This window comes from Ochotona princeps, chromosome 5, assembly GCF_030435755.1.
Source record: "Ochotona princeps isolate mOchPri1 chromosome 5, mOchPri1.hap1, whole genome shotgun sequence".
In the NCBI taxonomy this organism is placed as follows: domain Eukaryota; kingdom Metazoa; phylum Chordata; class Mammalia; order Lagomorpha; family Ochotonidae; genus Ochotona; species Ochotona princeps.
The window spans coordinates 6,814,811-6,842,332 of NC_080836.1; the positions used below are offsets into that span (position 1 = coordinate 6,814,811).

The 27,522-nt window shown below is 41.0% G+C and overlaps 1 protein-coding gene across 1 annotated transcript in view; it reads left to right on the forward strand.

The window, feature by feature from the left end:
- Positions 1-27,522, forward strand: part of LOC131480344 (contactin-associated protein-like 5) — a 478,118-nt gene that overhangs the window by 190,239 nt on the left and 260,357 nt on the right. The window contains exons 5-6 of the mRNA XM_058664336.1: positions 6,118-6,321; positions 17,672-17,856. Coding sequence (XP_058520319.1) covers positions 6,118-6,321; positions 17,672-17,856 — 389 coding nt within the window. The remainder of the gene's footprint in view (positions 1-6,117; positions 6,322-17,671; positions 17,857-27,522) is intronic.

Genomic DNA, 27,522 nt, shown 5'->3' on the forward strand with positions numbered 1-27,522 from the left:
ATTTATCCTTGATATTTGCAAAAAGCAGTTTCATCCACACTGCAACCACAGACTTAATGCCACAACAATAATATTCAACAAGTGGCCAAAAGAAATATCACAGTTCTACAGAAGTGTAAACAACTCTAAAAAGAACAGCTAAGTAACAAGAATATCCATGTTATTCCTACACACATTTTACTATTTTTAAGATCTATTCATTTTATTGGAAAGTCAGACAGAGAGAAAGATCTTCCATCTGCTTGTTCACTCCCCAAGTGGCCACAATGGCTGGAGCTGAGTCAATCCAAAGCCAGGAGCCAGGAGCTTCCTCTGGGTCTCCCCTGTGCTTCAGAGTCCCAAGGCCTTAGACTGTCCTCGACTTCTTTCCCAGGCCACAGGCAGGGAACTGGAAGGGAATTGGAGCAGCTGGGAAATGAACTGGTGACCATATGGTATCCTGGTGCATACAAGGTGAAGATTTTAGCCACTAGGCTACTGTGCTGGGCCTTTTTTTTTTTTTTTAGTAAAAGAACTCTGATATTTTATTCCAAATCAATGGCTTCTTTACAGATTTTCTGGTTTATTTCCCGAGATTACCTTCAGCAGTCAGTAGCCATCAATCATTAGGCAGACTCTGGTAAGCTTTGTAGACAGAGAAACAAAGAAGTATCCTTACACTTCGGGAGCTTACCTATTTCTCAGAAACTAGATAAGTCACAGAAACAAATCCTTGTGAGTGGGGAAGTTGAAGTAGCCTTAAAGGCTGGTGGAAGACAGGACTACCTGCAGGAAGCCGATTTTCCAAACAAATCATTGCAGCTACTGCTGGTATGTTTCACAGGCCTCTATTGTTCTGCGGCCTATGACTGCCATGCCAATGGCAGTGATTGTAGAACAAACTGCCTCACAGTTGGATCAACAACTTGCTACAGGAAGCCACACGTCAGGCTCAGTTCCTATCCACTGGCTTTAGAATTGCTGCCTGTGGATGTGGCTGTGCAGAGACTTCCTGGTGCTCTTCACTGGTTCTTGCAGTGAGTTAGCACCTGCGACCATACCAGGGAGAATTGTTAGTGAAACTGTTCTACTTTTGTCCATTCCTAAACCCACAGAAAATGTCTTTTTAGAATTATATATGATCTAAAGTATCTTTCTGCTTTGATTTTGACAGTAATCTTATAGTCACTCTCAGGAAATGAATGGCCTTTATGGCAGTCATTGTATGCTGTGGCTGAGGACCATGAGGTTCATGATGAGTAACGGGTTAACTGATGATGATGTTACGTGTTTTACACGACAAATTCTGGGACTTCGCACTGGTTTTGCCTCACACACTCATTTCCTTCTACGAATTTAGGAGTAAGCTTTGTGAAATGCTATCATCTTTTAAAAACATGACGTAATTTTTATTGGAAAGTCAGATTTTTTGAAGCATTATTTTTCCCAACACAAAAGAGCTTTTTTTTTTTCTCAGTATAACAAAAAAATTGAAATCCTATGTGTATTCAATAGTAAATAGACAACTTTTATTTTTTATTTCCACTTGAAGAGTTACATTTCGTATAAAAGTTTACAAATAACAGTTTTTATTTTGATTTTTTCAGTATAAAAAAAAAGTTGCCTTGATGGCATATTATGATGTAATGCTAATTGCTTGTAGGATAGTTAATTGTCAGTATTGAAACCTAATCTCTAGCTGCCATCTTGTAGATATGAACGAATGTTCACCAAGCAAGGATTTAGTATTTTGTTACATTGTACACTGAAACTAATAAGCCAAGGAACCTACATATATTAGGTGCGTGTACTGTTTCTAAAACCACAAACTAAGAATGATAAATTATCAATATAGTTTAGTATTGGCTAATTTTACTACACTCTTTTGTTATGTATATGTAGGGAAGTCATAGAGATTATAAATTCAACTTGAGTAAAGTTTCAAACCATATATTTTATGATAAAGAGCCTTTAACTTAAGATGGCCAAAGCACTGATATTATATATTTGCTGTAAAGAGAATTATAAGAGTTTTATTTTTCTGATATTAAAAGTTACTTAATAAAGACTTGTTTTCATTAAAAAAAAATAAGTGGAACCACAGTCAAGTCTTTGATGTTGGAAGTTACTCCTTCCTTGTGAATTAATCCAGTTGTGAGAAACCAAACTATCACACAGATATTTTGCTTCCCAATAATGTCACAACAGTAATTACATTGCATTGTGGGTGCCGGGTGCTGAGTGTGAGTCACGATGTTTCAAGTGCCACTTGCATCACCTGCATCCCACGTGGAAGGGCCTGGGTTCAGGTACCAGCTCTGCTCCTGTTGCCTGTTTCCTCCTATAGCTCATGCACAACACTGGTCCATCCAGCACCTGCTGCTTCCTTGCATGTGTAATAACAGATAGTAACTCACAGGCAGAGTCAGGGCTCCACCTGTAATTTGTGAGTCCAGGGTGTTCACAGTGACATACTCACTGCCATAACAAGCAACCAGCCCTCCCAACAGGTGTCATCCACTAGGACAATGACCCTAGGCATAGCAGTTAGATCTTTAGTTCTTAAAGTGGGCACTCCCTCTGTTTCTCACGATCGAGTTTTAGAATATTGTTGCTGAAAATTCAACTTGATTTAATTTATAGTTTGTTAAGCTGATGATGCTTTGACAGAATTCCCTAGAATATAAATACTAGACCAGTAGATACAACAGTCCTCAGGATAAATGCAAATCATCCCAAGCTCAAAAGTTTCTTCTTTCAACTCAAGATAAATCCAGCACACACTTCCCTCCATCCCAGAGGTACTGAGAAACCAGGGCAGGCTGCCTTTCCACTGGGCCTATGATTGCTGCTGGGCTGTCCAAGTGTGTTTTCTGAGGAAGTCAGAGTTCTGTAGGCATATTCTGGCATATGTGATGGATGTGGGCAGCTTGTCAACAAACCAGATAAAAGAAGGGCTCCATTGAGTAAAGCATCTAAAGCTCTAATACTCCAGAGAGCTGAGATGGGCTCTGGGGTGGGATGCTAACAAGGAGTTGGCTCTCCCCTTAGGCTGGAATGTGAGGCTGATTGCTCTCAATAAACATTATTTTCAATACTACTGCATCTTGAAGCTCACTGTATTATAGAAGAAAGATCATTATTCAGACCATGCACTTGCACTGAAGACTCCAGGGTTTGGGCTGTCAATCAGGTAACCACAAAGGTTCCCAGTGTAAGCTCACATTTATGGAAGCTCTCAACAATTCGATGACTTTTCCAGGCTTTATACACAACTCTGATGACCTCATATGAGCTGTATAAACAGCTTCCCACCGCTAATTGTGACAACGCCTAAGAACAGCTGTTCATACAAAGTTTCTGACATTTCTTTGGATGATAACAGGTGAAAAACTGGATGGGTCTCAAAACAGCAAGACAAAAGAGCCATCACAAAAATTCAAAAATCAAATAAAAATGTGGATTGTAGTCCTAAGGTGAGCAGTTTTGCTTCTCACTGTGACAGTCATCCTGACCTTCTGGTGTCTAAGTTTGTTGGCTACTTTCAGATGCATAGACATCTCTAGATGTGCTCGCAATGTGTAACCCAACTGGGCAAGTTATTAACTGCTGTGGTTAAGATCTGATTTGGCTTCCAAACTCCTGTCAATATTTAAATGGCAAAGTCAGATATTAATATTACTGAGGGGATGGAAATTTTAATCCACTTAGAGTGTTTAGGAGGTGAACCCAAAAATAGGTTCTTGGATTTGTAGGGATTTATTATCTGAGAGTAATTGTCATAACAGAATAGCTATGAAAGCCTGAATTTAACCCATATTACCAGTCTCTCTCTTCTCTCTCTCTCTCTCTCCATCTTGTACCATGCACAGGACTTCCCTTGGTTGGAGGAGCCTAAATAAGTGTTTGCAAGCAAGAGTCTATGAGTGATGTGAGATCTAAGAATCAACTGATTTAGAGAATTTAAGCATAGCACACCTGGCAGGGGAAGCGAGGCATTGTACGCCTCTTACTCAATACCTTCCAGCTAGCTCTGTAATTTTTCCTATGCTTCAGGAAAAAGAGCTAGAAATGACCTTGGCCTGTGAGTGAAAGAGCGTTGCAGGAGAGAGAAGGGTCTCCAGGGAAACAGAGTGCTTGAGTATATGTATAGTGATATAACTGATAAGGAAAGGAACACTTCCTGTTCAACATCTTGCTAGCTAGACTTGAAGCCTGGATTCACAGCGTGTGTGTGTGTGTGTGTGTGTGTGTGTGTGTGTGTGTGAGAGAGAGAGAGAGAGAGAGAGAGAGAGAGAGAGAGAGAGAGGAACTAAGCCAAATTCAGTTTAAATAACCAAACTTCTTGTAAGAACTGTCTTTCGAGGGCAACCCAATGATCAAGTGACTTTCCACTCCGTTCGCCTTCAAGATGTTATAGATGCTATAATTAAGTCAAGTTTTCACTCTTAATGAATCAACCTCTAACATGAGGCTTCAGTTTAAATTCCTGCATGAGACTGGGGAGACAAGTTCTGTTCTGTCCTTGCAGTTCCCAAAGTGGCTCAGTTTCCCAAAGTCTCAAGGAGCTGAGGTTTCTCATCTGCTGCCCTTGTCATCCACACTGAGGTCATTGATTAAGCTACTGGACAGACCAGGCTCTTGAAAAACTCAAAGTTAGATCATAATTGCTGGAATGGATGAAGAAAGAAGAGATAGAGTCCAGTTAGAAGACAAAGGATGTGCGGAAACCCAGGACTCCATATGTAAAGAAACCCAGACCTTTGTGTGAAGTGTGCTTGTGGCCAAAGACACCAAAAGATAATGTAGGTGTACAGATGACTTGATTTGGGGAGTTTCTTACAAGGGTGAGTGTTGGTGAATATCTTCGTGAATCTGATGTTTCTTCTTACAGCCTAGGAATTTCTCAATCCTTGTATTATATCTAGGCATTCTGTTGCACAGAAATCAATAGTGAAGTTGTTAAATTGCAGGAAAATCTGATTACATAACTCTTTGGTTGCAAAAATTGAGATTTGCAAAGGAAGTTTTTAGATGCTCGATTTAAAAATTAATTATTGCATGCACTCAAGCTGAGGGTTTTTAATTGCTTTATGCATAATTAATATTGTTTTTTTCTGGGATGTTGGATTTGAAATAAGAATAATCCTAATTGCCCTACACACCCATTTGCTGCCACCCTGCCATGTGAGACAGGAAATAAAGAACGTGTTTCAATTTAGAATTAAATTGGCTTTTGGTGTTTTCTTATTTTAAAAGTAATGTAATCACTCCGATTGGAATATAGGAATAAAATTACAGAAAAAATCTACAATTAACAGTGCTAACATAAAGCCCCTCTTGGCTTCTTGGTTTATATTTGTCAGGTATGTTTAAAGTAACCAAAATCTTAACTACCTGATCTTTCCTGATTTTACAACAATGAATGAACATTTTTGTCTGTAAACACTAAAGTGACACATATCACAAGTATAGGGCAAAACAGATGTCAAAAGAACATAAGGGCACATGGAAAATTGCATGGGAAAAGTCAAAGTTAATTTGATTTGGGTGTGAGAAATTTTGAGAGCTGCACAGTTTTTTAATACGATCCATGTAGATGATGAGGTTTCTTTGTGTTTTCCCTGTTCAAATACCAACCTTCCTTCCTTGGGTAAAGGGATCCTGCTGGTCCTGGAGTGTGAGGAAGATGGTGTTGTTTTTAATAGACTCATGTAATAAAGTACAGTTCTGTGTTTTAATCCTGAGCTACAGATAGTAGGTTGACTGCGTCCAGCTCTCAGATGCAAATGAATAGGAAAGCTAAGAGGTGAGTGGCTGTTAGAAATGAAGCCTGGCAGGGTCCTTGTGGCATCCTCAGCCTGTGCCCTGAAGCCAAAGCTGGCACAGCACTAACGAGAGCTCTTACCTCTAGGCTATGATCAGTTGGCTTGGACACAACATGCGGTGTTGCTTATAAATGAGTAACTCCCCCGAGCCTAATTAGGGCCTTGTTAATCAATGGACTTGCTCTTGAGAGCACGTTGCCGACCTTGAGAACATTCCTGTGACCTGGACAGCAGCCGGGATGGGAAACAGAAGGGGTAAGTGTGAGAACACACACTGACTTTTCTCTTTCCCCCTTCTCTCCATGCACAGAATCTGACGTCACCAACTTTGACGGCCGGAGCTCGCTGCTCTACAGGTTCAGTCAGAAGCTGATGAGCACTCTCAAAGACGTCATCTCCCTCAAGTTCAAGAGCCTGCAAGGAGATGGGGTCCTGTTCCATGGAGAGGGTCAGCGCGGAGACCACATCACCCTGGAGCTCCAGAAGGGAAAACTCGCCCTGCATCTCAACTTGGGTAGGACAGCCACAGCCTCATTGTTTCTTGCTGTCAGGCCAAGGGGTGCTCGTTTTCTGGGCACAATCTCCTTATCCACACAGCGGTAGAGAAATATCATGTTTTGACATGTTTAATACAGAGACAGTGTTCTTTGACACAAAGTAATCTACTTAGGAAGAGCTGCAGCTAATTGTTAAGTGGCTCATTGTCCATCCTGATTATCTATTCCTCTCAGGAACTCCAGCTATAAAGTACATTTGGATAATGTATTTATTTTCAAAGGTCTGTTTATTTTTAACACAGAGAGCCAAAACACAGAGAAAATAGAGAAGGAGAGTGAGAGCGAGGGAGAGACAGAGTGCTCCTACCCACTTGTCCTCTCCCCAGATGCCTCCAGGGGTCAAGGGTGCTGAAGCCAAGACTGGGAGCCCAACCCATGTGACTCACATGGGAAGCAGTGATGCAGTCGCTTCCACCAGCACCTGCTTTCTCACTGTGTCTGTGTTAGCAGGAAGATGGAGTCAGTTACAGAGCCAAGTGTTGAAGCCAGGTCCTGCAGTACTGAACATATGTGCACTAACCTATTCCACTATGTGGGCTTTTGAAGGGAAATTTTCAAACAAAATAAAATGAAGAGGAAAAAATAACCTTTTTCTGCGGTGGGTGGGTGGACATTGTTTATTGGTTTGGGTGAAGGAAGAGAGTCACATATGTGAAGAATGAAAAATGTTAGTCTCCAGAAACCTCTGTGTTTTGTTAATATTGCCTTTTTCTTTAGGTGCCCTCATTGTGCCAGGACAGACTTCAGAGTTACCAAATGCCAGCCAGGTGAGGGCAGGATGCCCTCTTGCCTCCTGTCCAGGCAGAGCCTGGCCTCTCCTTGTGGATTAGTTTCCATCAACACAGGGAGGCATGCTTCAATGTGACCAGAGCTTCCTGTCCTAGGTCAAGAGGGAGAGTAGGACTTAGGCTCATTTCTGTGGTCAAAGGCATTTGGAAGGTTCCAGTTAACTGCAGACAGCAGGGAATGAACTCCTAAGAGGGCAAAAGCAGACTCAATAGAAAAGCCGAAAAAGTGGATTTGTTTTGTATGAGAATGAATCTCTACCTTTTATTTGATGTGGATCAATATTGAAGTCAAAGGAAGATCATCGCCTTTTTAATACCTGGTGGTCTCCTAAAAAGCTCATGGAAATTTATAATATGAAATACACATATATATATATATATATTATACACACACATACACACATATATATTTATGTTATATATGTATATGTGTGTGTGTGTGTGTGTGTATATATGTTGCTTAAAGTATTGTGAGCACCATAAAAACATGTTAGGGCCCAGTGTAGTACCCTAGTGACTGAAATCCTTGCCTTGCATTCCCCCGGGAGCACATATAGGCAGCAGTTCGTGTTCTGACTGCGCTGTTTCCCATCCAGCTCCCTGCTCATTGCCTGGCAAAGCAGTTGAGGACTGCCCAAAGCCTTGGGACCCTGCGCCTGCAGAGGAGATCAAGAGAAAGCTCCTCATTACTGGTTTCAGATCAGCTCAGCTCTGGCCATTGCGGCTACTTGGGGAGTGAATTACCACACAGAAGATCGTCCTCTCTCTCTCTCCTACTCTCTGTGTATCTGACATTCCAATAAAAATAAATGAATCTTTTAAAACAATGTTGGATTCAACTTGACGTGAACTTAAAAAAATAATCCTGGAACTTGGAAACAAAGCACAGATATTTTAGCAAACACCAGTAGACCCATGAGAAGGCAGACAAATGCTCACTCACATTGTGAGTATTTCTTATTGCCAGACATTCTCAATGACCTCTTTCATCTCTATGTTGAATATATGCTGGAAAAACAGGAGAAATTCACTGATTTCAATGCCTGAAACACAATGCATCCAATTCTGCACTCGAGAGACTGATTCAGAAGCAAAACCTCAGCCAGCAGAGGTGGCAAGATAACTTGCTGCTAGGTGAATTGTTTGCTGTTACCTTAAGAGGCTTTGCAGTGTGAGCTCTCTGAAAGCTGAATGCTCAGGCACTATGCCAGCACCAGTTCATTTACTGACCTCCAGCTTTTAAGAAAGGGGAATGGATGTGTGGAGTAGTGATGGTCAGCGGCAAGAATCCTGTACGGTGTTGTAGGCTGTGCATGGGGTTGCCAAGACCTATCAACAGGGAGCAGGTATTTCTTCCTGGTTATGTGCTGCAGCATTCTCCTCTATCCCTTAGGTTTTTCAGGTGATTATGTCATTTCTGGCCCAAAGCTCCACTCCAATATGCAAACTCCAACATGGTAAAATAGATTTAGTTGTGTTACATCATGGTGAGATTAGAACAGAGGAACCATGCCACTGGTCCTGTTTTATTTTATTTATCTGAATTGTGGAATGACAAGAAAAGAGGAAAAGAGAGAAAGAGAGAGAAAGATAACTTCCCATCCACTAGTTCACACCTCCCTCCTCCCGCCAGTTGATTGTAAAGTTTGGGCAAAGGGAGGAGCCAGGGACTCCATCTGGGTCTCCTAACGGTGTTAGGAGCCCCTGTTATTCCGTCTTCCACCGCTTTCCCCATTGCTTTAATGGGGATCTGGGTCGGAAGCAAAGCAGCGGGGATTCAAACAGGCACTGTCATGTGATAAATCCTGACCTTTCGAAACACCACACCAGTGCTGAATTCCCTTTATAAATAAATAAATTGTGAAAAGGTATGTAAACTCTGATCCTTGTTATCCTTATTTCCAATTTTGTGCTATGATAAATATTTTGCATGGAATGGATATGAAAGCCAAAACAAAAGAATTTTCAAGGTAGCTGAATTAACATGGCCAGATATCAAAAATGGAATCTTAGAATCGAGTTATCCCACAAGTACTATCTGAAAGTTCCACACTGAATTACGTTCTGTTTCTGACAATAAATGAATACATTAAGGGGAATAGGACTTGCTCCTTGCGGTGGCAGAGGTAATAGCAGCGTCGTTCTGTTAAATCCAGATTCCTAACCACGGTGGTGATGTTATAACGCCTCCTCTAGTGGATGAACAAGCACAGTAAGAACCTGGTTGCTGGGTGTTTTACACAGTTCTGAGATTTGTTTGTATCACCTTGGGGAATCCCATCCTGTCGACTTGTGCACCACATTGGAGTGTTTCCTGTCTTAGGTGCTATGCACAGTCACCAAGCATATCTACTTGAATGGCACAGACCTCCCTGTGCCTTCCTGAGCAAACACTGCAGCAGATCAGCACATCTTCCCTGCATCCCTGGGTTGCAGCCAGCAGGTGTCCTGAAGCACTGGGTAAAGGGAGTGACAAGAGCTTTGGGGTGGCCATAGTGGGAAAGCTGCAAAGCAAGCTGCCTGAGGACAAGGACGCTCTTTCGTATTTGGCTGCATCTCCGGGATCCAGGAGGTTCCCTGCTTAAGCTAGACAGCTCTTGGGAATTCAGTTCCTTAGTAAGGGACAGGATCTGAGTATTTGCATGGCTCTCACTGAAGCCATCCACCCTGCTTCAGTCTTGTTCTCTGACTTCTCATGAGCCACACTCTGCTACAATGTGACCCTGATAATACAGGATACTTACAGCGGGTTTACATCCTATGTACTCCTTAAAGAAACTCTACTCCTGTGAGCATGCCTGAAATGAACATCTTGCTGTTTTATTATTGTTTATAGCTCTTATGTACATTTCTGCTAAACAACGACCTTTCTGCTTGGTTGAACCCTTTATTTAGTGGGGGATTCAGCCTGTGATTATAAAGTCAATTAAAACATGTTATCTCAAAATTAAAAGAAAAAAGTGAAGAGAGGCAATATACTGCTCTCTTCGTATCTGTGAACTACACGGAATTTGCTTTTCAAATTAAGTAAGAATAAATTATAAACAAGAATTCTTTGTATTATATTACTGTTATGGAATATATTTCAGGCATCTTACTGCAAAACTGCAAAGTCCCTTCACTCCATTTCCATCATCCTACATTGTTTAAACTCATTGATAATTATGTGACCATATTTATATGAGGTTATTATATGGTATGTTTTGGCATTTTGGTCCAGTTTTGTTCGTATTTCAACAAGGATTTGGTGAATTTGTCGGACCTGGTATCACTAATTTTCTTAATAATAGAAACTGTGGATACTTAAAAATATGTGCCTCAGTTTACAGATTTGAGATGCTAGGCTCCACAAGGATAAGCAGTACATGCCAATTATACAGGCATTGATAAGTACAGCCACTATTCACATGCCCTTATCTGAACAACTTTTCATTGCTTTCCAGATTGTTAAATACGTGTAAGTGATCTGGTCTTTACACAGTTAAGATGCTGTTTGGGATATCCACGTCCCTTTTAGGAGTGCTGGGTTTTTATCTTACTATACATTCTGACTACAGTTTTTACAAATGTGCAATTTGAGGCAGCTTTTTATTGATAGGCCAGGTGCCTGCCACCCGTATGGAAGATCAGCATTAAGTGTCAATTTCCTGCATTGAACTGTCCCATTTGATGTTATAGATATCTTGGGAGTGAACCAGTGAATGAGAAATCCACGCCTGTGTGCTTATTTATCTGTCTGTATGTTTCCAATAAATAAAATAAATGAATAAAATTTTTTTAAAAAATTCAAAGGCTTTAGAGAAATAGAAAAAATAGTATTCATAATTTAATATATTAATCATCTCCTAACATTCAACCATTCCAAGATATTCAAACCATTCTACTTAGCACAAAATGTGCCATTTAAAACATTATTTTGGATCTTGCATGATAGCTCAATTGGCTAATGCTCTGACTATAAATTGTCAATAACCCATAGAGGCACCAGTTCATGGACCAGCTGCCCTAATTCCCATCCAGCTTGCTGCTTGTGGCCTGGGTAGGCAGAAGGAGGGAACCGAAAGCCTTGGGAACCTGAACCCCTGTGGGAGACCCAGAGCAGGCTCCTGGTTCCTGGCTTTGGATCAGCTGAGCTCTAGCCATAGTGGCCATTTGGGGAGTGAACCAGCAGATGAAAACTCTCTCTTCTCTGTAAATCTACCTTTCCAAAAAAAGAAATCTTTTAAGAATATTTTAACTTTAAATGAAAAACAAAGAGAGACATTTGCTTGTTCACAGCCCCAGTGGACTGTCAGTCCACCCAGGTCTCCTATGTGGGTGACACGGATCTTGCCCTCAGGGTCACATTAGCGGAAAACCAGGTCAGATGCAGAGATTCCAGAACTAGGACAGTTGAAGCAGTTTCTCAACCTCTGGGTCAAATACCCACCGTTTCTGACCTTAGCATATTGTTTGGAACTCATTTTCCTTCCCTGTTACCATATAGGTTTCAAAATAGAAACAGTCCCTACCAGCTTGACAAGTTTATTTTGTTCTTCCCTTCCTCCCCCCTTCCTGCCGTCCATCTCTTTTTTCCTTCCTTTTTTCCTTTGTTTCTCCCTCCTTCCCTCCTTCCTTTCTTTCCTTCTTATATCCAGTAAATGGGATTAAATATTAAAAGCAATATATTTCCATTAAAAAAAAAAGAAATAAAATCCATCGAAGTCTTCAGAAAGCTCTGGACAATGAACATTATGTAAAAGCTTTGCTTGGATTTCAAACTGCCTGCGAAAAAAATTCTGTTGAAGTAGAAATAGCATTTTCCTGATTTACTTCTTGCTCACAGGTTAGTTTCTGTATAGTTTCATTGCTTTTGTTCACAATTGCCCATGGGAGTTTTATTTTGCCTTAATAAATTGGAAACTGGATACATCTGGTAATTAAATTTCATCAGCCACTGAGATAAAACTTAAAATAGATATCCTGAGATGAAAACTTTGAGAAGTTCTTGACACCCCAGTTTTCAGTTTTTGTTGTGATTTCTGACGGTGAAATTTCCAGGAGAGAGGTTCTGTCACATTTCTGTTTCCACTGGCAGAATGCGAAACACCTTTCTTAACAAAAGCAAAAACTCAGTTGTCTGTCCCCAAACTGGTTTCAATACAAGATGTCTTATTGTTAGTGTAGAGTAACAACAGGGAGTGTTGAGGTTCATGATTGTACATTTTGGGCTAATTAAGAAGTAAGTTTATAATGCAGCAGATAACAGTAGTTTATACATCCCCGATACATACTTTTCAATGAATCAGCTATGCAAGGTTAGGGTAATTTTTTTAAAAAAGATTTATTTTTATTACAAAGTCAGATATACAAGGAGGAGGAGAGAGAGAGAGGAAGATCTTGTGTCCGATGATTCACTCCCCAAGTGACCGCAACAGCCGGTGCTGCGCTGATCATAGCCAGGAGCCAGGAACTTCCTCCAGGTCTCCCACTCGGGTGCAGTGTCCCAAAGCATTGGGCCGTCCTCGACTGCTTTCCCAGGCCACAAGCAGGGAGCTGGATGGGAAGTGAAGCTGTCGGGATTAGAACCGGTGCCCATATGGGATCCCGGGGCGTGTTCAAGGCGAGGACTTTAGCTGCTAGGCCACGCTGCCAGGCACTTAGGGTAATTTTTATAAAGAAATTTATTTTTCAAGTTAGCAAAAGTAACATTTATGTAAAATACAAAAATCAACAAATGTTTGGTTTAGTCCATAGGTAGATGTTTTAATTTTGTGTTTACACATTTTTTAAAAGTAAGGTATGAATTCCTGAATATTAATTAGAAGTTACATATTTTATTTTATCAAGGATTGGATCACAGGCCAGCAAAAAGACCCATCATGCTAAATGACACTCCAGCCTCCAGCATCCCATGTTTCAGTGCTTTGTGGTTATTCTGTTTGTGGTTTGACTCCCCTGTAATGTGCCTGGGAAGCTCGAGGAGGTGGGCCCCTGCAACCTGTGCAGGAAGCCTTGAAGGAGTAATTGGCAGGCTCGAAGCTTTCGGCTGGTCTCAATCTGTCTGACTTAGCCATTTGGGCAAAGATGAAAAATGTAGATTTTCTTTCTCCCTCTCCTGCTTTTGTATTTCAAATAATTGAATATTAAAATGACGAACATGCTTCATGTATACTGGACTGTTTATCATTGCTGCTTTGAGAAACAGAGAACAGAGATAGAGAGAGAGGGTGCTCTAATTTCAGGTTATCTTGGAGCACTTTCTACAGTTGTGAAGTGAATAAAAGTGAGATTCAAATTTACACCAGATCTCCCATGTGAATGCCAGAGAGTCAACTGCTTGGACTTGGGAGTACCTGCTGCCATTGTTAGTGGATTAGACATGTGACCAAACAATCACCCCATAAAATCATTCTGATGGTTATGTAATAGTCTGTCCTCTGGCTCTGCTTCAGGAAACTTAAGGATATTATGGCGTTTTCTCTTTGTAAAGCATAGGTTATGGCCTCCAGTTTAAAAAAAACATAAAAATATTTTCACCATTTTCCAATTTGCTTTCTCAGTAAAACTTCTGAAATGTTTTGTTGTTGTTAAAAGACATAATTTCCCCAAATTTCTCAGTGTTTTTGGCATATTTTTCCCAAAACATTGGTGGCATTTAATTATCAGTTTTCTTCAGGCACTTAAACTACTGGCTGCGTTAATGAACACTGCAAACGAGAAGTAAACACACTTTTAAGAAAAGGCCAACAAATTGCTTTAAGTATTTATAAGAATTTCATGAACTCTCTTGCATGAAATAAGTGTGTTAATTAAGGTTTATTGTTTCAGTATTTGCAGAAAGCAAATAGTAATCACTATTTGAGAAAATGTGAATTTTTATTGTCATAAAATCTTAAAATTATGAGAATTATTGGAAGGGATGGGAAGACTAAACTCGCTCAACTCAGGCTGAAATTGTAGAGTGGAAGGATGAACTCTATACTTAAGGAAAGTGAAGATGGGCTGGGAGCTGGTGGTCCAGCTCCCACAGTCCCTGTCCTGGGTGTTAGGATGGTGGTGGGGAAAGTGACAGTGCCCATAAGCAGGGTACAATGGCAACAGCCAGCCTGGCTAGCCCGCTCCAGTGCTTCAAGCTGAAGGAATCAAGCATCCCAGACAGAACAGGGCGAGCCTAGACCTATCTGCCGCATGGTGGCGCTACTGCTCAGATTTGGAGGAGACGCAAAGTTAAGTTTACAAAATTCTCATCTGGATTTCAAGAGTGCCTTCCTGTTTCTTGGAAGCCATTACAAAATAATAATAATTTTAAAAGGTTCAACTGTGTCCAAATACCTTATATCAAAATAAATTTTCAATTACATGAGAAATGAAAGAAATGAGGCAGAATTTGTTAATGAATACAGAGTAAGGAGAAACTTCCAAAGTATTATAAAAAGTCTGCAAGTACTACTAACTAAGAGAAACAATTAACCTTTTAACACAAAAATATACAAATAACGATAAACAGGGCCCGGCGGCATGTAGCCTAGCAGCTAAAGTCCTCGCCTTGAAAGCCCAGGGATCCCATATGGGCGTCAGTTCTAATCCCGGCAGCTTCACTTCCCATCCAGCTCCCTGCTTGTGGCCTGGGAAAGCAGTCGAGGACGGCCCAAAGCTTTGGGACCCTGCACCCACGTGGGAGACCTGGAAGAGGTTCCTGGTTCCCGGCTTCAGATCGACTCGCATCGGCCCGTTGCGGCTCACTTGGGGAGTGAATCATCGAACGGAAGATCTTCCTCTCTGTCTCTCCTCCTCTGTGTATATCTGGCTATAATAAAATGAGTAAATCTTTAAAAAAAAAAACAAATAACGATAAACACATTATGATATATAGACATTGAAAAGCAACACATAAAAACAACTTCAAAAAGTTCTAAATTTATATTAAATAGGATTAAGTTTCAATTTATAAGAAAGTTGGTAGAAAGCAACAGATGATAAAATACTCCACAGCAAAAAAAGTAAAAAAGAAAATCTTCTAACTTCATTCCAATTAAAAAAGCACATTAACATTATACTGAAATCGTTTATTTACCCATCAGATGGGCAAAATCACTAAGTTAGATCATATTATATTGGCAAGGCTGTGATATACATCACTCATAAATAGCTGGAGTTTCAAAGATGCAGCTTTTTTTTTAGACAATTTGGCATTTTCTGTGCAAGTATTTCTAATATTACAAAAATTACAAAAATTATACCTTTGAATGCTAACGTATTATCTAACTCTGCATACTCATCCAAATGTACATGCTGTAGAAATGCATGCTTGGGCGTGGTGCAATGCTTTATTTCCACTTCGAGCACCAGGATCACATATGGGCACCAGTTCATGGCCCAGCTGCTCCACTTCTCATCAAATTCCTTGCTTGTGACCTGGGAAAACAGTGGAGGATGATCCAAGGCTTTGGATCCTGCTCCTGCACTGGGAGACCCAGAGGAGTCTCCTGGCTCCTGGTTCCTAGTTTCAGATTGGCTCAGCTCCAGTTATTTTGGCCACTTGGGAAGTGATCCAGCAGAGGGAAGATCTTTCTCCCAATCTCTCCTTTCTCTGTATATCCGCCTTTGCAACAAAAATAAATAAATCTTTAGAAAAAATAAGTATGTTTGCCCTCACATCACACATGCTCTGCATACAATATACAAAGCATGGCTGCTGTCTGTCTAAAGCAGATGGACAAATCTAAATTTCTCCCACAGAAAAGTAGTTACACAAAATTTCACATATTTCCTGCTAAGAAGTGTTATACATCTGTAAGACCTATAATAAGGCTTCATGATTGGTCAAGAAACATTCCCAATATAGATTCCATAAAGGGAAAATTTTAGAATAAATGTGTATTACATTATTAAAACTGAAATAAATGAAACTAAAGTACAACAATCTTCTGTCCTGTTTATGCCTAACGATTTTTCCCAGAAGCACAAGCAAGATCGTAGCGAGGGGATTGCCTTTGGCCTGTGGAGGAGCACAGGGCGGGAAGGCTGTGAGGAGGGTTTGCTAGTGTATCCAGTAGTTCAAAAGAAAACATTCATTCAATCCACTCATAATTAAATTTGACTTTTGAAGCAAGGAACTGAATGTGAGAACATATGAAATTATTATTTTTTAAAAATTTATTTTATTTTTATTGCAAAGTCAGATATGCAGAGAGAGGAGGAGAGACAGAGAGAAAGATCTTCCGTTCAATGATTCACTCCCCAAGTGAGCGCAACGGCTGGTGCTGTGCCGATCCGAAGACGGGAACCAGGAGCTCTTCTGGGTCTCCCATGTGGGTGCAGGGTCCCAAGGCTTTGGGCCATTCGCAAGGCTTTCCCAGACCACAAGCAGGGAGCTGGATGGAAAGCGGGGCCACTGGGATTAGAACCGGCAAACATATGGGATCCCGGTGCTTTCAAGGGGAGGACTTTAATCGCTAGGCCACTGCGCCGGACCCAAACATATGAAATTATTTAATCATTCCTTGCATTGACACAAGCAGAGCAGCAGAGCCTGCATCCCACCACAGGGATGGCGCCATCAAAAGCGGGAAGAGGCGGTGCTTCCCTTTCTGCTGTCCTGTTGTTTCTGCCAATGACCTGAAGGTATTTTACATTTTCAAATCTTTTACCTTTGGAACATGTAAACAAGTCATTGACAAGTATCTCATCTTTTATGGGGAAAAAAGTGAGATGCATATCAAACGTAACCTGAAAATGCCGATGTTATATCTGTCTGGTTTGGAACTTGGACCTGATCATATATGAAGCCCCTTTCATTCCCTTCAAGCAGCATTAACGCCTAGAAAAGTTGTATTTTATAAATGAGAGGCATACATGTAGGGGGAAATGGACTTCTGTTCTTAGTTTTACTCCCAGCTCAAGCCCCTTGGCAATAACCCTTGTCCTGAACTCTGGAAAGAAAAGAAAGGGATGGGAGAAGAGAGGGAGGAAAACAGATATGTATTAGTTCATTAGTCTGATTGATGAAGTTGAGAGTGCAATATTAGTGTAACGAATTCAAAAACAAGGAAACAAAGAAAAAGTCAGCTGCTGATTCTCAGCTTTGCTGAATGACCACGCCTACACTCTTATGTGAAGCTACAGGTGCCAATCAGTGAAGAAAACAGGGCCTGAGTGCTGGAAGGGAGGTTGCAGGGCAGTGGCAGCTGCTGTACCTACTCATCCCATTCACACAGGCTGCTGCCACTGTGCTGGGAAGAGAAGTCCCCCTCCTAGAACTACAGGTTGTAATATTCATATATGCGTCTTAAGGGCACAGATCAACTCAAAAACACAAAATCCATTCATTTTTATAGACATTTTATACACACACCCAGAAGACAGTTCGAGGTGGTATGTTTCATGCACCTGCATTTTGAATACAATGCATCACACGAGGTCAGATCACGTGCAGTTTCCACCTGCATTATCGTATTTGTTGCAGTATTTTGTGAAGCTTCCAATCAAGAATGGTCACCTGGTAGCCTCAAAGCTGTCCCCTGCCTTTCCCTCACAGATGACAGAAAGGCCCGGCCCAGAAGCAGTCCACCGTCAGCCACTCTGGGAAGCCTTCTCGATGACCAACACTGGCACTCAGTCCTGATTGAGAGGATGGGCAAGCAGGTGAACTTCACCGTGGACAAACACACAGAGCACTTCAGGTCCAAGGGCGTGGCAGACGCCTTGGACCTCGACTATGAGGTGAGTTGATGCTCCCTGCACGTCCCCGGCTGCCCACCTCAGAGCAGCTAATGAATAAACAGATTGATTAACAAGCAAATGGTAAACAGAACAGTTGAGGGAACTGGTGAGACACCAAGATGCCTTGCTCCGGGTCTCATCTCCCCACCCTCAGTGTTTCATGAGAGGCAGCGTCCAGCCGTCAGTGACGTGAGGACATGCAGAGGAGGTATCAGCCAAACAGGTCTTTTTTTTTTTTTTGCTCTTTTGGTCTTTGATCTGCCCGTGTCCACCCCCAATCATTTCCCTCCTAGAAAAACAACTTCAGTTAGCTGGTCAATCAACAGGAATCGGGAATCTGCAGTACAAGCTCTGTCATGAACTCATCCCCATGCTGATGTTTGACTAGTAGACGCAGAGTTATTTCTTCCCTGCTCTGTTGCAAAAGAGGCTCCAAGAAAACGTACAAACTTTAAATGCCAAAGTTCTGGAACCTGACATCTTAGCGTTACCCATCACTGTGGGTATACACAGGTTTAGAGTCTGTCCCTATTGTGCACTGAAATCTGGGCTGAGGAACATTCAGGAGAGCTCACTGCAGCCCTCTGCTAGTCCCAGAAAAGGAGGCTCTGCACACTGGAGGGATGCAGGGGACGGGCCGACAGCCCAGAAAAGATGGCAGAAAGCTTCCAGCAGGCTATCCTGCTATTTTTATGAATGAGTATTGCCTGAGGTATAAGGTCATGATGGCATGCCAGAACAAGGGCTCTGATGCTTGACAGTCTGGAGTTCCAGGTGTTCCAAAAGAATTCAGGGGAAAGAAAATTGAAAACAGGCTGTAAGACTCAAGTGATCACACAAAATTACAATTAAAGGGATTGCATGTGTTATTAGTATTTGCAAATTGTACAAGATGCATTGTCTATCAGAAAGCAACCTGTGTGTGTGTGTGTGTGCATGTAAGCAGATTGCTTTTACACATTTACAACATAATGTGTGATGCAGTGAGCAGTAAAATAACAACAACAAATAAAGGATGAAGTGATAAAGAGACATCTTAGAGAACTTAAATTGTTAGATTGTTAAGGACAGTGGACCACTAAGGAGCTGTTTCGCAGAGTAATGACACGGCTAGTTCCATGTATTAGATCAGCAGCTCCAAATATCTGTTCAGGATCAGTCCAACGGATAGTGTTTGAAAACTGAACAAAATCAAGGATCGGTCGCCCCACCCAGACTTTGAGACAGGAAGTGGGAGAGGGCTCAGCGATATGGTCTATTAGAAGACCTTGGGGGACAAGGCACAACTTGGATTTGCGGGTATATGCAAACAAGAAAGGGTTGCTGAAAGAAAAAAAAAAAACTGCAAAAAGAAAATTGAAATCATTGCAGGGTTGATAGCAGAACAACGGTGATGGATAGAAATAATAATAATAAATAGAATCCAACATTTTCTTAATCAGTGCTATGAGTAGTGAGAAGGTTTGGTTCTATTGAGCCTATCCTTACCTTCTCATCCTCTGGATAAAACACACCATTCATTTAACTCAAGGAAGCATTTGTCACCTTTGAGGCCTAACACAAGATACAGGTAGGTTTTTTTTGAGCTTCAGAACACTAGAAGCCTGTGAATATCAATTCCTTTCTATTATCAACATGTTTACTGGATTAAACACAAAACAACAACAACAACAAACCAAAGAACACACACAGTATTAGCATTATTTAAAAACAAATTTCTTCTATGAACATTAAGACAACAAAGAAAAACATAAATTCCTCTTTATGTCTTTCCTTTTTGCTCTAGCAGATTATTCTGAAACTCATCCTCTAGGCCAATTTAACACTTGTTTGTAGGTTACCTGTCTGTTATCTCTTCTGTGTAGAATTTGAAAGAATTTGGTGGCATTAACAGAATGTTAGCATTGAGGGAAATTGAAGCCAATGATGTCTCAGTTGATGACATTGGAACTGATGTCTTGAGGGCACTCCTGCGTGTCTTGCTGTCTGTGAAAGTGTTCCCTTCAAAAGAACCGGTTTGGAGCTTGCTTTTGAGCAAACCTGCCTTAGAGATCTCATACTTTGCTGTATGGTGTGACCAATTTTCTCTGATGATCATAAAAGAAAACAAGTTAACTATGAAAGCAGCTTAACAGGTAGGCTTTGCTGGAAAACAAGGTTTACGTTTCAAGAGAAGTCTCCAGTGTGGGAGATTTGCATTAAAGGATGTGTGGAGAGGCAAAAAGTCTAAGCTTTACAGTCCCGTGTTCTACTCACCAGTTACCATGAATAGATTGTAAGAACATACCGGCAAAGGAAAACCATCCTTGGGCCCGGCGTGATGGCGTAGTGGTTAAGGTCCTCGCCTTGCTCGCGCCGGGATCCCATATGGGCGACGGTTCTAGCTTTGGATCAGCTCAGTTCCAGCCACTGGGGCCGCTTGGGGAGTGAATCATCCCACGGAAGATCATCCTGTCTCTCCTGTCTGTATATCTGCCTTTCCAAAAAAAAAAAAAAAAATCTTTAAAGAAAAAAAAAAAAGGAAAACCATCCCTACCTTCATATTCAAACAAAGCTTCCACCCTGTTAGAAGGACTAGAAGCAGTTACTTAAAGCTTACCTTCTCACAGTAGCGCCTATCGATGAAGAGCTAGGTGATCGATTTGCTTTCTGCCATGAGCCCACCTGTTCACATCAGATCGTGAATACTGGAACCTGGGAGCATCACTGAGGTTGTTTCCTTGAGTCTCGGCTACCAGCACCTTGGAGTATTACTGAAGTCACATCCTTGGCGTTTAGTGTCCTCATCAAAGCTTATCTTCCTGCTCTAGAACCAAACATGAGCCGGTTTTACATCAGGGCTTACCACAGTATACAAATCCTTTTAGAAGTTTTCTATGACATGGCAATATTTAACAAATTTTGATAATGTCCTTTCTTCTTAAATGTTTAGACATATTTATATTCAACATTGAGGACATAATGATAATTCTCACTCCCCTTCCCCCACCTTCACTGCCTTCCAGCCACCATTCTTTCTTAATACTTTTTACAAATGTTTGTGATGATGTAGTTTTAATTTAATTTGCAATTGTGATCATTCCACTATATTCACCCTCCACTGCATAAAGAGTCTGACAAGCAATAAAGAGAAAAATCATGATTCCTCAGAATAGAAAAGGGCTATACACAGTAACAAAATCTCAGGGTATCCGTTACACTCAAATATCAGAGCTTTCTTCATTTTAGACTGCATAAGGGCATCGATCAAGCGCCAGGATGACTTCTCTGAGGCAGCTAAGAGGCTATTTGTAATTTAAGGCAGATAATGTGAGTCTCATTTCCAGCCACAACCACAGACTCCTAGAATCTTCCCTGAAAAACCTCAATAGACATGCAGACCCTGTATTTCACATTGGACTGCCTTCCCCGTGCATGCCATGGCTTACCTGAGTGCAAAAGGCAGCAAGGAAGATCGTAGTGGGTCACTCTCAATTCAACCCACAGGAGAACAGATCTGGGAGGCAGATATTTTAAGGATGCTGGTCCTTCCCTGGCATCCTTGCACTCCCAGAAGACTTTCTCTGCCACCAATACTCAGTGCCTCTGTTTCACACAGTCCCTTTATGAGTATCCCAGTAGTTGGAATAGTGTTTTTATAAACAGAAGATTCACGTTTATTGTTCCACAGATGCTAGAAGGGCATGATTTTCAAAATTTGAAATGTATTTAAATGTATTTAAAGAAACTGGTTTATTAAGAAAATTTAAAACTGGACTATTATGCTTGATGAAAGAAAAAAATCATATGTATTCAAATAGCCTCAAAATAACTTTTTTAAAAACAAGAATTACCAATTTTTATTTGAAACATAGATTTTACAGAAAGAAGTAGAGATAGAAAAATCTTCCATCTGTTGCTTCACTCCCCAAGCAGCTGCAATGACCAGAAGGATCCAATCCAAACTCAGAAGCAAGGAGTTTCTTCCGGGTCTCCTGCACAGGTGCAGGGTCCCAGAGCTTTGGGCTGTCCTCGACTGCTTTCCCAGGGCATGAGCAGGGAGCTGGAAGTAAAGTGGGGTAGTAGGGACATGAAGTGGGGCCCATATGGGATCGGGGATCCTTGCAATTGCAAGGTGAGCATTTAGCCACTGAGCCATCATGTTAGCTCCTTATACAAGCTTTTAAAAAATGAGATTCCTATGATTTTGGCAAATTTCAGAAACCATGAAATAAAATATATGAGAACTTCCAGCTACAAAATAAGTAAGTAAATAAATAAAAATTCTGAAAAACCACATAATCATCTTATGTGGATACATTTATAGTACAGTAACACATACGTAATAATTGGCATTTTCTATCAAATTTGAAAAGCAATTTCCCAAGAAACACAATGTCCTGCAATTAAAAAGAAAAATAAATACACAACCCAGTGGAAAAACAGGTCAAAAAATCAGCACTCAAAATTTCTCTTAGGAGCCATCTTTGGGGTCCACCAGGATGAGCCACTTCTTGCACTTCCAAGCCTCTCATTGGGGTGATTGATTTCCAACCGTTCCACTCTTGCTCTGTCTCCCTGCTGCTGAGCCTTGAAACTACAGCAGAACATGACCCATGTGGCTGGGCCCTGTGCCATCGTGCGGGACCTGAATGAAGCACCTGGTTCCTTATTTCATCCTGTAGCCATTTGGGAAGTGATTCAGTGCGAGAAAGATGTGTTCTCTCTTTCTCTCTGTCTCCGTCTCTTTCTCTTCCCTTCTTTGCTATCTCTGATTTCCAATAAAACGATTCTTAATAGTACTAAGAATCAGATTCCTTGAAATATGAACTAAGACTCTCAATCTTATTCATTAAGAAAAAAAGAAACAGGGCCCAGTGCCGTGGTCTAGCAGCTAAATTCCTCATCTTGAACGCACCAGGATCCCATGTGGGTGCCGGTTCTAATCCCGGCAGCTCCACTTCCCATCCAGCTCTCTGCTTGTGGCCTGGGAAAGCAGTCGAGGGAAAGTAATGCTTTGGGACCCTGCACCTGTGTGGGAGACCTGGAGGAATTTCCTGGCTCCTGGCTTTGGATCGGCACAGCATCGGCCATTGTGCTCACTTGGGGAGTGAATCATCGGACGGAAAATCTTCCTCTCTCTCTCTCCTCCTCTCTGTATATCTGACTTTGTAATAAAAATAAATAAATCTTTAAAAAAATAGGAAAAAGAAACAGTAACTCATGCTATATAGTAGTTTTACTTCAGGTTGCACAAACACTTTATATTTTTTAAAATATGAAGAAAGTTATAAAGATAACAACTGTTTATCACAAAGATTATGTCACTAGTTTACAGTAGTCCAGATTAGGTAATTCCATTTGAAATTAGAGACAGTTGTTTCCAACAGTTTATTTTGTAGTTATAAGTAAATGTGTATGGGATATATGCTAGGAATGATAAACTATGGAAAGTCACCAAAAGTTAATCAACCGGGAGAAGTTCAGCCACTGTATCCTGGTAACACTTTATGTATCTGTACAGGCCAGAACCACAGCTGATCACTCAGTGGGAATGTAAATTATTAATTCATTGTGGGTAGTTTGGAAAACTAAAAGTAAAACTAACCCATCATCCAGCAATCTACCTCTGAGTATGAATCTGTGAGAAATCAAATTCATCTCAAAGATTCCTTGGCATTGCCAGGTTTATTGCAGATCACCGTTCACAATAATAGACAAGAAGTGGAAACCACCTAAAGCCTTGTCCATCAGTGAATGGCATAAAGTTTATATGGTATCTATCTAACATGGGATGTTATTCAACCATTACAAAGATAGAATCCTATTATTTGCAGTAACGTGACTGGGATTGGTGATGAAGAACAAAAAGATAAATCTCACACAGTCTCACTTATACGTGGATCTTATAGAATACTGATGATCTTCTAGAAGTTAAAAATACAGTGCTGATTACCAGAGAGGGGAATGTCACATAGATGGATGGAGAAAACTTGGCTGATGAGTACTTCATGGCCATACAAGAGTGGGAAGATCTACAACCCTACTGCATAGCAGGATAATGAAAATATTTAAGATACTGTGTGTTTCTCTATTCGAAAATATCTAGAAAATAGAGTTTTGAAAATTCTCCCCATTTAAAAAGAAAGCATTAAGTGATTGAAATGATAAATATATTTATCTGATTGATCATTACACAATGCACACATATACAAACTGTCACACAGTATTCCTTAAATATACACAATTTATAGCTGTCAAAAAGTAAAATAACTAAATTCAAAAGACAAAAGAGATGCAAGGATGAGGCAGTGCTCTGTATTCTGGTTTGGAATTGTCTCCAATGCCAATTTTAAATGAAAGGAAAAGTCAAATTCAATGACAATATCATTTTTAAAAAACATTGAAGAGCATACATAAACTGGAAAGCAAACATGTGGTATACAAATTTCTGACCAGGCCCTAAAACATGAGAGAAGATTAGACTTCTGAGCACGGGATAAAAGAGGTTGCAGAGTACACGCTGGTATCTTCTTGTGACGCAGGAATCTCCTAAAAGAAGACATCATAATGTTTAGGAGAAAGGAAAGAACGAAAAAGTGAGAACGGGGTGTCATGGTGAGGAATGAAACAAGAGGAAGAGGCTGAAAGGAACGCACCAGTCTTTCCTGTGACTTACTGCTGCAGCAACTGACCCCGTCCCACATCATCTACCCTGTGAGATGAGCGCTCATCCTTACGGAGGGAGGAACTCCCAGTGCAGTGCAGAACTCCCCCTAAGGGCGGGACTCACCTGTGGCTCCAGTGCAGTGCAGAACTCCACTCCACTAAGGGCGGAACTCACCTGTGGCTCCAGTGCAGTGCAGAACTCCACTCCACTAAGGGCGGAACTCACCTGTGGCTCCAGTGCAGTGCAGAACTCCCCCTAAGGGCGGGACTCACCTGTGGCTCCAGTGCAGTGCAGGGCTCCCCCTAAGGGCGGAACTCACCATGCAGCTCCACAAGCACTAAGTCAGTGTGAGTTTTAGAAGTTGAAAGAAAAATGAGCAGTTGGGATCCATTTCACACCTGATCCATTCACAAAGTGGACTCCGAGCGCAACAATCAAACAGATATTTACAAAGGATACACTTTGAAAAATACCAGGAAATCAAGATAGACTTGAGTGGAAAGTACAATCACCAGAAAAGGGAGACTAAATTCATGTGAATTCAGAGAAAAGGCCAGTAAGGGAGGAATGAGCTTGTTGCCAGCGAGGTAACCAAAAAGCTGAAAAAGAGACAAGCAGATAGAAAAGGAATGAGCTGACAGAAAAAAAAAAAAAGGTAGTAGATTCTGGGACTTCATTTATTTAACGGCAGAGCAATCTTTGTCCTGGGAGTCACCCAGTTGCAGTTCACCTATGACATCAGCAAGTCTGTCAGGCACCAGCCATTGTTGCGCAAGGCACTGACCCTTGGCAATCTAAAACCTGGTTTTGTCAACTTCTGAGGTCAATCCAAGGCATGCCATGAAATTTGCCATAATCAAGGAAATTAGAAAAATCGGGAAAATAGCAAGCAGAAAAATTAAGACAACTAAGTAATAATCAGATGCAACTTTGCTAATGACCTTGTTTGAGTCAGCTCCACAGATGTATGTGTGAAGTCTATGTTTTAATCCACCTTCTGGAATTACATATTGCAAAAGTAGAGGATGTTATCTGTGTTTTGAGAACTATTTTAAAGGAGATATTCCAAAACATTCAATAAAACTTTATGTAGCATTTGCAGCGTATCTAGTCTCACTTCAAGCCCTTGAATCATGTCGATGAGAAGAGCAAAGAACACTCCTCTCATCCCATTTGGTTTGAATCCCAGTAGTGACACAAGGTGTAAGTAGCAAATGTGACAAATACAAAAAACAAGATTCACGAATTGTATGGGAAGAACTAGAAAACCAATCCAGGTGCTGGGTTTGGCAGTTCAGAAGGCATCATGGAGAAGGGGAGATGTTGGTGTGAAATCTAAGAAAACAAGTGTTTACCCCGCTGGTGTCTGAGGGTGACTGGTTCAGGAAGTTTGCTCCCTTGCATGAAACAGCTCTTCCCACCTCGCAGCTGAAGCCAAGTGACCTTCTTGGATCTGTGAGTCTCACAATGTGGTCAATGACGTGTTCCTCAAGGTGACTCAGTCACCTAGCAGGAATCCTTCTATAACTCCTCGCGCTGTTCAAAGATCTGTGCACACGGCTCCAACGCTTCTTTCCAATTTTGTTTATAACCTAAACCCCACTAATTCTCTATTCTTAAAGTCACTAGTAATGAAATTGCCAAACAAACTTCTGTTTCTTGGGGGAGTACGTGTGTGTGTGCGTGTGTTTCCCGAAGGATCTAAGAAAGCCCTGTGTATTGCTCTCCATTCTTGGCAGGCTTTTCTGTAATGCCCGTGTTGTAAAATGCATGCATCCAAATTCGTTTTTTTTTTTTTCAAACTCCAACTCAGCTGTTATTTCCTCTGGCTATTTTAAACGCATCTCTGCCTTCTCTGCCGATGGAGCACCGTCAATCTCTTGCTCCTGATCTTGGAACACTTTGCTTCCATGAACCTGCTGGAAGACAGTGGGTGGTGTCTTCAGAAACTCCTATGTTTCCAGAAGAACGGCATGCTGTGTGTGATCTGTCCTTAATTCTACCACTAAGAACATAGACTGATTTTTGGCAAATGTTTATCAGATAGAAAAATAAGAACAAAAAGAGTTTTGATTAAGATGAACTGGGAAAGACTTCTCTGATAAGAGATTTCATTAGGAAAATTCTGTGACAACAGCAAACTGCCAATCAACGAGAGAACTCCTGACCTAGCAGTCTGGGTTTCAAGTTCTGTCTGTCAAAATACTGTAGGACTGTGTGTCACTCCACATACACAATGCACCCTAAAAAAAAAAAAAAAAACAAAAAAAAACTCTTTATTCAGTATCCAGATTATCTTCTAAATAATGAAGTTTGTCAGACTTACTAATAACATCTTTGACTACGGAATCAGTAAAAGAAATATAATTTCTTTCTTAAAAAATATAAATTACAGGACCCAATGCCCTTAGCTTAGTAACTAAAGTCCTGGCCTTAAATGTGCCGGGATCCAATATGGGCACCAGCTTGTGTCCCTGCTGCCCCGTTTCTCCTCCAGCTCCCTCTTGTGGCCTGGGAAAGCATTCACAGACAGCCCAAAACCTTGGGACCCTGCAGCTGCATAGGAGACCTGCAAGAGACTCTGGGCTCCTGGCTTTGGATCAGCTCAGCTCCAGACGCTGTGGCTGCTTGGGGTGTGAATCAACAGAGAGACGATCTTCCGCTCTGTCTTTCCTCCTCTCTGTATATCTGAGTTTCCAATAAAAACAAATAAATCTTTTTAAAGTACTCTCTTTTCCGAGAGTTTAAGAGTTTATTTTAACAGTATAACTTACGCACAAAAATGCACAAATTAAATGTGTGAAGAAACAACTTAGCATTAAAAATTGTGTATTTGAAATTTAAAGTTAAGATAAACACATAAAGGCCATGTAAAATACTCGTTACGATCTTTAACTAAAAGCATGTGCAAATACCACATGTTACTCTCATATAAATATTAGCAAGTACAAAGAAGCCCACAGGATTTGCTCACTTATGCTTTAACTGTGGCGTCTCCAGCGTGCAGGCTCCGCGGG